Source organism: Gorilla gorilla, chromosome 21 (assembly GCF_029281585.2).
Source record: "Gorilla gorilla gorilla isolate KB3781 chromosome 21, NHGRI_mGorGor1-v2.1_pri, whole genome shotgun sequence".
In the NCBI taxonomy this organism is placed as follows: Eukaryota; Metazoa; Chordata; class Mammalia; order Primates; family Hominidae; genus Gorilla; species Gorilla gorilla.
The window spans coordinates 54,569,923-54,583,851 of NC_073245.2; the positions used below are offsets into that span (position 1 = coordinate 54,569,923).

General features: G+C 44.4%; 1 protein-coding gene across 9 annotated transcripts in view; it reads right to left on the minus strand.

Moving 5' to 3' along the window:
• Nucleotides 1-13,929, minus strand: part of PTPRT (protein tyrosine phosphatase receptor type T) — a 1,110,571-nt gene that overhangs the window by 273,655 nt on the left and 822,987 nt on the right. For all 9 annotated transcript variants that reach the window (XM_055373001.2, XM_019017483.4, XM_019017481.4 and 6 more), the window contains exon 10: nucleotides 721-922. In XM_055373001.2, coding sequence (XP_055228976.1) covers nucleotides 721-922 — 202 coding nt within the window. The remainder of the gene's footprint in view (nucleotides 1-720; nucleotides 923-13,929) is intronic.

The following is a 13,929-nucleotide window of genomic DNA, read 5'->3' on the forward strand; positions in this document are numbered from 1 at the left end:
GCACCAAATATATCCAACCACAGGGGAATGTATAATTAAATTACGTCCATCCACTTGACAGAATATTATAACGAAAGCAATGTAGCAACATAGGAAACACTTATGGGATAAAGATAAGAGAAAACATTAAGCTACAAAAAAAAATGTTTTTCTGGAAAACCGTGTGCAAAATATGTATGTATGCAGACCAAAATTGCATACATATTTATGATAATGAAAGCTGTAAAAAAGGTTCTGAAATAATTCTGCATTGTTGCTGTCTAGTGGCAGAGGGGGCCCTACGGGTGATGGCAGTCTGTAATTTTGGACTACTGTGGCCCTATAATAGTAATTCATTCATTCATTCATTCATTCATCAGGTATTTCATGAGAACCTGCGCTAATGTCTTGTTCTGGCAAAAAGAATGTTCCTGAAAATGAATTTAATAACCAACTTGTGTGCAATATACATTATCTACACACACGTGTACTATTTAATGCAACCCTGTGGGCAAATTATTTAGTGGCTTGCCACCTAATTAATCTAATTTTTACACTTTAGGAAGTTCATCACTTAGATTTTCTTCATAGGAGACAACAATGGTAACTCACTAGGGACTGGATCATCCTAATTCCACCCATATCACAGGGTGACAATTCAAGAAAAATTTCCACTTCAAGGAAAATCAGGAAGTGGGGGTGAAACAACCTTTTTTCCTTTTTCCTTTCTAGCAGAGATACCTGAAATTTTGGTGGCGATCCGAGTGGTGACAGGGGGCCCAAAGCCCTTTGCTGTGCTGGCCTTGATGGTGAAGGAATAGGTGGTCCCTGGGTACAGACCCACAAAGAGGTGGTGGGTTTCATTCCGGAGCTTGAACACTTTCCCCCTCTGGCTCGAGAGGTCAGCAGTTGGGTCCAGCGAGCCGACAGCCTTGTAGTTGATCTGTAGGACAAGCCAGCAAACAAACAAATAAATGCCTCACTCAGGAAGCTGGATGGAGCTCATTGAGAGGAACCTTAGGGAGGCGGGGGAAGGGGCAGGCATGTGAACTTGGCCAGCAGATTCTGCTAAGCTGCCTGTTGCTGTCCACTTTCCAGATGACCCCAGCCTCCAAATACCCCATTGCTCACCCACTGGAGCAATGCATGTTCTCATTGATTTGTAGGAGTTAAAACTTAAAATAATTGAACTTACAGAGATAGGGAGTAGAAGGATGGTTATCAGAGGCTGGGAAGGGCAGTAGGGGGTGGGGGGATGGTTAATGGGTAGAAAAAATTGAAATAATGAATAAGATCTCATATTTGCTAGCACAACAGCGGGTCTATGAGCAAAAATAATTTAACTGTACATTTTAAAATAACTAAAAGGGTATAATTGGATTGTTTCTAACAGAGAAGATAATTGCTTGAGGGGATGGACACCCCATTTATCAAGATGTGATTATTACGCATTGCATGCTTATGTCAAAATACCTCATGCAACCCATAAATATATATACACCTACTATGTACCCACAAAAAATTTTTAAAAAAAGAAACAGAGGGCGACCCACAGATGTCATTTTGAATTTTCTGACAGTCTCATGAAAAGAAGAAAAAAAAAAAAGAAACTAATTTTAACAACACATCTTGTTGAACCCAGTGTATCCAAACTATTATCATTTCAATCTGTAGACAACATAAAAATTGAATGGAATTGTTTACATTCTACTATTCGTATGAAGTCTTACAAATATGTCTTTTACCCCTTCAGCGCTTCTTCATTTGGACTAGCCACTGCTTTTCATAAGTGCAGTAGCCCCGTGTGGCCAGTGGTCACCATGGTGGACATTGCGGTCATAGAACAGTGTCCAGGTAGAGCATCCCGATGAGAATTATTTATGAGGCTTGTTAAAAATGCAGATCCCAGGCCCCATATTCCAGACAGATAGCGATTGCTGACTGGTGCTTTCTCGTGCATTATCTTTTTTTGTCTTCCTCAAATCCTTGGGGGCATCAGGATAGCTACTCTCATTTTAATAATGGAGAAACTGAGGTGCCAATGGAAGCAACTTGCATGCAATCACCATTTTTCAAATTGTATATGGAGATAGTTTGTCTATGGTATATGAAGATCATGGCCCATGTGACATATCACGTGAGTTCAGCAATAACCAAACTGGTCTACACCTGTGGAATGACTTGTGTCTACTGTTCCCTGACCACACACTTGAGTGTCACAGCAAGGTACTAGAAGAGTTTTGAAGCACTCACTCTCAACTTCTGCACTTGCCCAAGGGTGAAAATAACAATTGGTAGCCCAGCACTGGTCCCACGGATCACACTTTGAGTGTCCCATCTTGAAATTACACAGTTGTAAAGTGGCAAACACAAGATTTTTTGTTTGTCTTACCTGGTTTGTTCCATTAAAAATATTTAATTAGGCTAGGTGTGGTGGCTCACACCTGAAATCCCAGCAATTTAGGAGGCCAAGGTGGGAGGATTGCTAGAACCAGGAGTTTGAGACCAGTCTGGGCAACACAGTAGGACTCTGTATCTACAAAGTATTAAAAAATTAGCTGGGTTGGTGGTACACATCTGTAGTCCCAGCTATTCAGGGGCTGAGGTAGGAAGATGGCTTGAGCCCAGGAGTTCAAGGCTATAGTGAGCCATGATTGTACCACTGCACTTTAGCCTGGGTGAGAGAGAGAGACCCTGTCTCTAAAAAATTTAAAAAAAATTAATTATGGTATAATACACATACAGAAAAGCATACCTCTTGATGAATTTTTGAAAACTGGATACAGTCATATAATCAAAAACCAAACCATTACCAGGCCCAAAACGTTTTCCTCACACTCCGTTGCAAACCTACTTGCCTACCCCCATCAGGGATCACCTCTGTCTGACTTTTAACAGCATAGACGAGTTTTGCCAGTTTTTGCACTGTGTATCAGTGAAATCCTATGAAATGCGCTTTTTTGTTTCTGGTTTCTTTCTCTCAACTTTATCATTATGTCCATGGGATTCATCCAAGTTGTCATGGGTAGTAGCAAATAAGGCATTCTCAGGTACATTCAACAATCTCTTGCGGACACTGTACTAGGCAGGTCTGACTCCAAAGCCTGTACTCTATATTCTATACCACATTGCCTGGCCTGTTAACAGTGCATCAGTTGAAAAATGAATTCACTCATCCACTTATTTGCTCCTTCACAGTGTTTCCTGTGTACTCCTCTGTTCTAGGCCCTGCACTGTGTGCTGCTGGGGAGGTGCCCAACTGAATTCAAGTCAGGCCTCATCCTCAAGTGACTTCCATTCTTGAGAGAGGTAAGCCAGCTATATACACAGCTGACATCACTTATCTTCCGTCAAGAATGGCAAAACCCAGGCAGAAAAGGAAGCACACCAACTTCCCTTCAAAAATAAGCAATTTGCTCTTACTGGCAATGGCACCAAGTGTTTTGGAGAGAAAAGTGATTTCTCTGTCCTATATTAAACAGTAGTGGTGCCGCATCCTTGAGGAGAGAGGTCAGACGGTGCCCAGAGCAGAGTGTGCGCAGGAGGGAGGAAAAATGCAGGGAGCTGAGGGCTTTGGGCTTTTTTTCAAGCAGCACCTGAGTGTGCATGTGCACCATGCAGGTGGCTGCTAGCTTCAGGCTGCTCTGGTGGACCTGTCTACAGCATTCCCTCTGGTCACCCCTACCCACCCCACTCCTTCTCAGAGGCAAGTGCTACAGGCATCTATCTGCCTCTCTGTTTGAGGACTTTCTCCATGGGTGCTTGCTGGGAATGGGGGGTAATTAACACCCCAGCCCTGATGGGAGTTGATGCATACATTCTCCACGCTCCCCTTCCTTATACCCCTGCAAGCTCCCCCTCCTTGGTATTCCTGCAGCATCCCAATTTCCCTGAGAGGCTCAGCTCCACTTGCCTCTAGAGGCAGCTGGTTTGAAAACACAGTGATTACTGGCTACTTTCCTTTCTCTTCCCCACTCCATATCTCTTTACTGGTGTTTCTTAAACTTCTTGGCAAACTGCTCATATTCAAATCCCCATCTCAGGGTCTGCATCTGAGAATGACCAAACTAAGGAAAAATGCTCGTGGAGGTATCTCAGGAGAGAGTGCAACTGACATCCGAAGGACAATCCTGAGTCAGAAGAGGAAAGAGTATTCTAGCTTCTAGGCAGAGGGAACCGCGTAGGCAAAGACCTGGGATGGGAAAAGGTTTGGACAGAGCAAAGCCCAGAGCCACTGCAGAGCGGTGAGCAAATGGGGGCAAATGGAGTTTTCAGCATGCAGGTGGATTCTGGTTTCCACTGTGGCAGAAAAGGGGAGATGTACAGACAGTTCAGCCTGTAGCCACCAACCCCAGTGCACCAGTGGAGAGGATGTGTGCTTGCATTCTTTGAAAATTCTGTCCCCGTCCCCCTGCTTGGACTGGTGGCAACTACATTGATATACAGACACTGCGAGGTAAAACTCATGCCTTATTTACTAGCCAATTCCTTTCCTGCGCTCCAAATTCAATCCAAAAGCAACTCAATTTCCACCGAGCTGTCAATATAATATACCGCGCTCTTCTGCTCTCCTAACCTTTCCTGGTATTACAGGATCCTCACTTACTTGTAATGAAACACTATGAATAAATCAATGTATGTTAATATAGCATGTCTTCAATTTTTTATGAAGGGCTTCACCAAATCTAATTCCCACTGCTTTGTCAGAAACAGTCTTTGAAAAATTTAACTTGCAAGTTTCACGAAGTTAGTGAGGGATCGGGCTGGGGAGGGAAAGAAGAAAGGTGAGAAAAATGGGATGGGAGGGAGCTGTGGCTGTAAACGTATAATATAATATGAACCTCCATTTATAAGCGGGGAAAACGGAAGATTTGTAGAATAGCAAACATAAAATAAAGGGTTAGTAGGGGGAAGGGTGCACAGCTGCACATCAACCCTGGGCTCCTGGCATGGGTTCTGGCTGCAAAAAGTACTCAAGGATGTCCCCCTTCTCTTTTAGTTGCTGACAGTAGGATCCACAGCCAGAAACCAAAGCAGGTGCTTCATAACAAAAATCCCAGGCTGAGCACAGTGGCTCGCACCTGTAATCCCAGCACTCTGGGAGGCTGAGGCAGGTGGATCACCTGAGGTCGGGAGTTCGAGACCAGCCTGACCAACACAGAGAAACCCCGTCTCTACTAAAATTACAAAAAATTATCCAGGTGTGGTGGTGCATGCCTGTAATCCCAGCTACTCGGGAGGCTGAGGCAGGAGAATCACTTGAACCTGGGAGGTGGAGGTAGCGGTGAGCAGAGATGGCGCTACTGCACTCCAACCTGGTCAACAAGAGTGAAACTCCCTCTCAACAACAACAACAACGACAAAATCCAATCATGTCGTAAGAGCAATGCTTTCCCACAGCTCTCAGGATGAAGAATGTGTCTTTGTCATGTGGTCTTAATCAGCTCAGTGCGTGAGCTGGCCTCGCTCGTCCTCCCCCCAGCACCCCAAGCCTTACTTCAGTACTAAAAAGAGCCATGGTCTTTTCTGCCACAGGAACTTGCACCAGCTCTTCTGTCAGCCTGGGCCCCGTCTTCCTTCCCATGCCTCCTTGTTGCCTCATTCATGACTCCTCACCCTTAGCGGACCTCACTTACAGGGACTCTTTTTATGGGTATCTTCTCTGACTCCCAGGTTCTTATTTTACGTTTCCAGAGTCACCTGTCTCTCTTTTGAGCCACTAACTTTCCATGTAACCATGTAATTATTTCATCAATAAGTCCCTTTTCTACCAGCCCAGGAGCTGAAAAAATATGACTTGCAAGTCAAATTCAATCTACCATCTGTTTTTGTAAGTAAAGTTTTATTGGAAAACAGCTACACCATTGATTTAAATATGGACTATGGCTACTCTCACACTACAAAAGCAGAGAGAAGTAGCAACAGATACCCTACAGCCCACGCTGCCTAAAATATTTATTTTCTGGCCTTTCATAGAAAAAGTTTGCAGACCTCTATACTAGACTTTAAGCTCCAAGGAGGCAAAGATCGTATCTGGTGTTTGTTCAACATTTCATCCTTTTGCATGTCTAAATGAATAATTAAATTAGCTGTGTAGCTTGAGGGATTGCTTAACCTCTCTGAGCCTCGAGTTCTTCAAGGGAAAAATTATAATTCTAATTTTAGTTTCCATTTTATGTTGCAGAGTGACCCCCATTTCTTTACTCCTGGAAGACAAGCCATTGTTTTTGAAGGAAGGCTCCAGAGTGTCCATGAGTGGCTTTGGCTTCTGTATCAAGGCGCAGTGGCTCATGTATGAAATCCCAGCACTTTGGGAGGCTAAGGCAGGAGGATTATTTGAGCCTAGGAGTTTAAGAGCAGCCTGGGCAAAACAGCAAGACCCCATCTCTACACCAATTTGTTTTAAAAAACTAGCTGGGCATGGTGATGCACGCCTGTAGTCCTAGTTACTTGGAAGGCTAAGGCAGGAGGATCACTTGAGCCCTGGAGGTCGAGGCTGCAGTGAGCCACAATCGCAGCACAGCATTCTAGCCTGGGAAACAGAGTGAGACCATGTCTCAAAGCAAGCAAGCAAGCAAACAAACAAAACAAAAAAGTTTGAAGGTCATAGAAAAGCAAAGAAAGACCAAGAAATGGTCACAGGTTGAGGAACAAGGAGACACGACAACTAAATGCTATGTGAGAGCCTAGAAGAAAAAAGAAGACCTCTGTGGAAAACCTTGAGAAATCTGGAAAAAAAAAGAAAAAAGTCTGGCGTTTAATCAATAATAATGCACTGAAGTGAATTCTTAATTTTGATAAATATACCATGGCTATGCAAGATGTTAACATTAGGGAAAGTTGTATGAGGGGTATAAAACTCTCTCTTTTTTTTTTTTTTTTAACAGTTTCTCTGTAAACTTATTTCAAAATAAATTGTTTAAAAGACAACAAATGGCATGCTGAGATTTGGCTGCTGTGAGCATCTTTGTGGCTGCGGAACAGAACCTAAACAAATATCCATTGAGCTCTTGACTAGGTGCTTGGCCATGTACTAAGCTCTAGTGAATCCTCAGGAACCTACAGTTTGGTGAGGGAGATAGGTATGGCCCACAGGAATAAGCGGGCAAGGCACATTAAGAGCTCTGTTCTGAAGGAAGGGAAGATGGCTCTTACGAGCATGTAACAGAGAAAACAGATTGAGTCTCTGGGGCCAGATGCCTTCCCCATAGAGTGTGAAGCTGTTAACCAGATGAGGAGCATGGGAGAAGGGTGGGAGGCATGACAGGAGATGGTGGAGAATGAAAGAAGAAAAGGCTCTTGGGCAGGACAACTGCTTGCCTAAGGGATGCTTTTGTGCAAAGTAGAAAAGGTGCCTGTCTCAACTCAGTCTCAGCCCCCTGTACTTCAGTGAGCTGATGCTGCCTTTGTGAGAAGAAAAAGATACGCTTTTCTTAGTGCCCAGTCATATTCTTCCTGGCAGACACAGCACAGAGTTTAATGGATTTCATTTCCTTGGTAGTGTGTCTTTGTGCAGTGCACAAACTAAACAACAGTAGGTGGCATTCCTGCTGAGCTCAGATTATGGAAGCCTTTAATGAACTACTCAAGTGTATATATTTTATTTCGAGGGTAATATAGAGCCATTAAAGGAGAGGGTAGGCCATCAAGAGAGATACAGGATCATACCACAGTGCTACTAAACGTGTGGTTTGCAGATAAACAGCATCAGCACCAACTGGGAGCTTGTTAGAGCTGCAGATTCATGAGTCTGTCCCAGACCTCCTGATCAGAATGTCCGGGGCTGAGGCCCAGCACTCTGTTGTTTCATAAGCTCTCCAGGTAATTCTCATGCACACTGAATTTGGAGAAACACTTTCTCAGGCAAGGGGATGGAGGATTGAAATGACCAGAGGAACAACACCGGGGTCCCTTTGGAGGGTCTGGCTCTCATGCAGATGACAAATACAAAGAAGGCCTTGTTTCAACCAGAAGCACAGGAGATGGAGAGGTGACTACAGTGACTCTGAGAGATTCTGAGTCCTGGCTGGAGAAGAATGAGGTCCCTAGAAATGTAAGAATGAGACGGAGCCAACACATGGCCCCAGACCTGAGCCTCCTAAGGCTGAAAACCACTGGGGAAGACCTGCAAGTGTCCTTACTGGCCTTGTCCTTCCAATGCTGTTAACATTCGTGAAGGCAAAGAGCATGGGTCTCAGCCAGCGGGAGGGAAGACCACTGGCTGACAGTCTTGCAGAGCCAGGGCTGAAACTCAGACCCATCACTTACCAAGCTTTAAGCGACTGAAGCTCTATTTTGTACCCTCACCAGCTGAAGGGCCCTGGAGACAACAGAACAGAGCAGCAACGCCTCTGAACAGCATCTGCCAGGCTTCCCTGCTTTCCAAAGCCAAGCTTCAGGGTCAGAGGCTCAGCCTGCAGGCTTGGTTGGCTGTGCTGGGGCCTGCCCGGGCTGCACACCTTCCCCAGCACTGCCAGCACAGGGACCCATGCCCGTGGTTCCTGGCCGTATCAGTCCTGCTGCGGCCCTGCAGGGGCTTCCTCTAGCCTGGTGCGGACTTTCTTGGTTACCATGGATCAAAGGGCTGTTGTAGGAGTGGGGAAGTTAACTTGTTTGCCCAACACGGCTTTTGCTGATTTCCAATCAATGCCCTGCTCTCTGACTTCAGCTGTTTTCCTATTGGCTGTGGGATCAAACATAGGGAGAAAACAAACTCGAAATCCAGCTGGCCCAGGGTCCTTAGTATTCACCATCCATCAACCAAAATGGAGGGTTAGTTAGTGGGTGATAATAACAGGAACAAACATTATGTGCCTACCATGCATATGGCTCTCTTCCCTGAGTCACCACCCTGCTCCTTAGCTACCAGACACACTTTAGGTGAGTGTATTCCTGTCAACAGGTGCTCCCTCCACCAACGCCTCTGGCCCCTCCAATCCTTAGCACCGGGCTGCTTCCCAGACTCATTGCCTTCCCTCCCCTGCCTCACATGAGAGGGATATTCTGAGATTCACTCTTCCCAGCTGCCCTAAATTTCAAAGAATGCAGTCAGAGTCCCACAGCAGGGCCACCATCAACTCAGACGGCTCTAAGCTCTTTCTTCCTAAACTACCATAATGCAGCCTAATAATATGAAGCCTCAACCTCCTTTCAGCTTTTAATCTCATGCTGGGGTGTCCTGGGTGCTATGATTTTGTTATTTTCACAGAAACCTTCTTGTTTAATGAGTCTGTCTAGCAATATTCCCAATGGCTTTTAGTCTGTATTGCAATACTTCTTGGGTTTCTGAACGTGAGCTGCTTGCCTTCCAACTTCACACTCAGCTGATTTCTGTTCTGCTAAGTTTAACCTGGTTAAGTTGCTAAGTTGCATGACCAATTCCTCTCCAGTTGGTTTTGGGCATGGAGATGCAAGAAGTTAAATAATCCCATGATCCTGCTCATTGGAACCCTGCAGCCATACTAACAGCCTTTCTGGCAGACACCGCCTGGAACAAATCCTTCATTAAGGGCAAAGCCTGGATTCTATTTATTGATTGTAATAATTGCCAAGCACCCAACTTGGCATAGAGAAGGAGTCAATAAGGTTTACCAAATACATGAGGATTAAGAATGAAAATGTAACAAATCCTCAATGTGGTACAACTGGGATTTAAAATGAGGTCATTCTGATCCTGAAGTCCAGTATTCTCCACCCCACCCTGCCACCTTGGCCTTGGCTCCTCTGTGCACATCCTGTGTGAACAGTTTCTAGGGAGAGGGGCTGATTGAGGGGAGGCTGCAACTGTCAGAACACGAGGCTTTGTAGAGGGTCTGTCTGAGCCCACCCCACTCAGGAGGGACTTGCCAAGCAAGCCCAGAAGCTGGGTCCATGCCTGTCCGGCACAGAGTTGGTGCTCAGTAATTATGTATTTGATAATTAAGGAGGCCCAAGGTGGTGAAGGTCTTGTCTCTGGGCCTGAATTTCTAAACCTGTGTAAGTAGAAAGTCCTTTTGGTGCTTTTTAGAAAATAGCCCATATCCTTTGACACTGCTTTCATTAAAAGGTGGCGTTTATATCCCCTGACTCCCCTTAAGTCTTAGGGGACTTGAGACTGCTTTCACCGATACAGTGTAGGGGATGTGATATTTTGTGACTTCTAAGATTAGGTCATGAAGGCAATGTAGTTTCTGACTTGTCCACAGAGACTCTTATGTCTACAGTGTCTAAGCTGCTGTATAAGAAGTCTAACTCCCCTGGGGCCGCCATGTGTGAGCAAACGCAGGGTGCATGACAGTCCCTGTGTAGATGCTCTAGATTGACAGCCCCAGCTGAGTCCAGTCATCTGGGCAACAGACAGCTAAGTGAGGAGGCTGCCGTATGAGTCCAGTTCTCGGCTCTCTGGTCACCCCTGGTCATTTGAGTCTTCTCAGCTGGGACCCTAGACATTGTGGAGCTGAAACAAATCATCCCTGCCCTCTTGGATTCCTGACCCACAGAATATGTAAGCATAATAAAGTTGTTGTTTTATTCCACTAAATTTTGGAGTGATTTGTCACCAGCAGTAGTAACTAGAACACCATTTGTTCATTAGACAAGAGTTTCTTAAAGAGCATCGGCAATATTTTATTCTCTTTTGTATCCCCAAAAGGAAACAGTAAATGCTTAACAAATACATGCTACATTCTTAGCCAAATGATGAATGTCAACAATACCAGTAATGAGAAATATGGACATTCAGGCTGGGCATCATAGCCAGACTCCATCTCCACAAAAAATTTTTTTAAAAAAATAGCCAGGCATGGTGGTGCATGCCTGTAGTCCCAGCTACTCCGGAGGCTGAGGCCGGGAGGATTGCGTGAGCCAGGGAGGTCGAGGCTGCGGTTAGGCAAGACTGGTCCACTGCACTCCAGCTTCGGTGACAGAGTGAGACCCTGTCTCTAAAAAACAAAATTAAAAAATAAAAATAAATATGTACATCATATGCCTCTTGATACGATGCTCTGAGAAAGGGTTATGTGTGGTATTTTTTGCCAAAAATGCATAGTCTCGATCTAATTGTGAGAAAACATCAGAAAGAAAAAAAAAACTAACTTAAAGGACAGTCTACAAAATAACTGACCAGTATTCTTCAGAAGTGTCAAGGTCATAAAATATTAAAAAAATAATAAAGACTGAAAGGCTGAGGAGATGTCCCAGACTGGAGGAGACTAAGGAAAAAATGACAAGTAAGTGAAACACGGATAGGATCCTGGACTGGAAAACGACATTCGTGGGAAGATAAGTGAAATTCAAATAAGGCCTGTAGATTATAGTATTCATTATAATGTAGCTTAAAGTATCTATCAATGTTAATTTCCTGGTTTCAATCACTATCCTGTGGTTATACAAGATGCTAACATAAGGGGAAGCCAGGTGATGGGTATATAGAAACTCCATACTAATCTTGCAACTTTTCTGTAAGTCTAAAATTATTTTAAAATTAAATATTGAGCCAGGCGCGGTGGCTCACGCCTGTAATCCTAGCACTTTGGGAGGCCAAGGGGGACGGATCACCTGGGGTCAGGAGTTCGAGACCAGCCTGGTCAACATGGTGAAACCCCGTCTCCAATAAAAATACAAAAGTTAGCTGAGCATGGTGGCGGGCGCGGGTAATCCTAGCTACTCGAGGCTGAGGCAGGAGAATCACTTGAATGCAGGAGGCAGAGACTGCAGTGACCTGAGATCACACCACTGCACTCCAGCCTGGGCGACAGAGCAAGACTCCATTTCAGAAAAAAAAAAAAAGAAAAAAAAGAAAAAAGAAAGAACTAAATATTTAAAAAAAAAAACAAAACAAAAACTGTGCACTAAGTCTCATTGATTGGCAAATCTGTAATCATGGACCCACAAGTTAGAAGCCAAAGGCGCACCCCTCCACCCCTCACATTCTTGCAGCAATTTATTACAAATATATATATATATATTTATATTTATTTATTTATTTATTTTTGAGATGGAGTTTTCGCTCTTGTCACCCAGGCTGGAGTGCAGTGGTGTGATCTTGGCTCACCGCAACCTCCGCCTCCCGGTTACAAGCAATTCTCCTGCCTCAGCCTCCCGAGTAAGTGGGATTACAGGCATGCACCTCCACGCCTGGCTAATTTTGTATTTTTAGTAGAGACGGGGTTTCTCCATGTTGGTCAGGCTGGTTTCAAACTCCTGACCTCAGGTGATCAGCCCGCCTCGGCCTCCCAAAGTACTAGGATTACAGGCATGAGTCACCGCGCCCGGCCTATTACAATAATATTAACAACACGAGTGGACATTTAATACCACTCACCAGTTGCCAGGTGCCTTGCCAAGCACTTTCCACACATTACTCGTTTAATCATCCCACAAGTTTATGAGGCTACTACCGTTACTATTCCCACTTTGCGGATGAGAAAACTGAGACTTAAGGAGAGCAACTTCCCAGTGTTTTCACAGATAGGAAGAGGCAGAGGCAGGCTTGGAACCCCGGCAGTATGAATCTAGAATCCACCTGCTTAAACTTGGAGCTCTTTTGTCATCATGAAGAGTGGCCAGTCTTACTTCCAGGGCCTGGGAGACCAAAAACTTTTGCTGGAAATCTCTTAAAGGATCAGCTAGAGTGAAAAGACATGTTAGGAGTATTTGGACAGGCAGAGAGAGCTTTTGAGTGCATTGTTGGGGGCACAGAGGCCAAAATTAAGGTGAAATGGGGTGGAAGTAAATTGGAGAGTTAGGGGAGATCAGGGGACTTGATGCTAGAATGCATTTCCAAGCACCCCAGAGGGGTTTTCTGACCACCTGGGAACTTCCTGCATCCTTGTCAGAGGCCAAGTCAGGGATCAGGTTGAGAGGCCCTTCTAAGGAGAAATCCATCGATCACGTAATCACACATTCTGGGCCAGTGCGGGGCTGAAGGCTGAAGTTTCACTCTATTGCACTTTTCTTTCATTCAGCATTTTTCTCATGAAATTAAAAAGAATTGATTTTCTCCCCCACTAAATTAGGCATTAGGAAAGGAATGAAAGGGAGGGCATGTTGGAGACTACACCATCAATTCAATCCAGCAGAGTAGCATTTGTAAGAAATTGTATTCGCCCCTACTTACTATGAGAAGGTTTTGTAAAGCCTATTTTTTTTTGTTATATCTCCTTCTTACTAGAAGAGATGAACATTTTTTTTTTCTCCCTTCTTGGTTAAAATGATCATTTATACTAACCTTTTCTCCAACCCTCTGGCCTCAGGTTAGAAGCTTCCTTTTTCTAACTTTGCCTCTGTGGTATTTCCCCAGAAGCAGACACACAGCAGGTGACACTGCTATTTATGGAACTGTCATTTCTGATGAAATGGGTCATCTGGGGACTCTATATTCTCCTATTCTGCAGTGATCCCAGGCTCATAGCTGGGTCCAGAGTGGAACCTCACAGCTGGAAGGAACTACTCCATTTACAGAGTGCTGAAAGGAGATTGGAGCAGGAGGAAACTGAGGCTCAGAGAGGTTAGGAAGCACGCCTAAGGCCACACAGTAACTGGTTCTACTCGAAGCAGGCAGCGATGGGATAACAAAGGAGTCAGAAAACTTGGGTACAAATCCTGATGCTTCGTCTTAGCAGATGGTCATTTACAGCTGCACTGCCCATTAGAAATAGGATGTGAGCCACATTTGTGATTTTATATTTTCTAGGAGCCACATGGGGAAAAAAGGCAAAAAGAAGCAGGTGGGAATTAATTTCAGTAATATACTTTCTTTAACCCAAGATATCCACAATGCTATTATTCCAACATGTATTCAACACAAAATTATTGAGGATATTTTACATTCTCTTTTCCCACTAAGTGTTCGAAACGTGTTGTGTATTTTATATTCTGAACATTTCTATTCCGGCTAGCCACATTTTGAGTGTTTAATAGCCACTTGTAGCTAGTAGCTAGACCAGGGTTTCTCAATCATTTTTTTCTTTA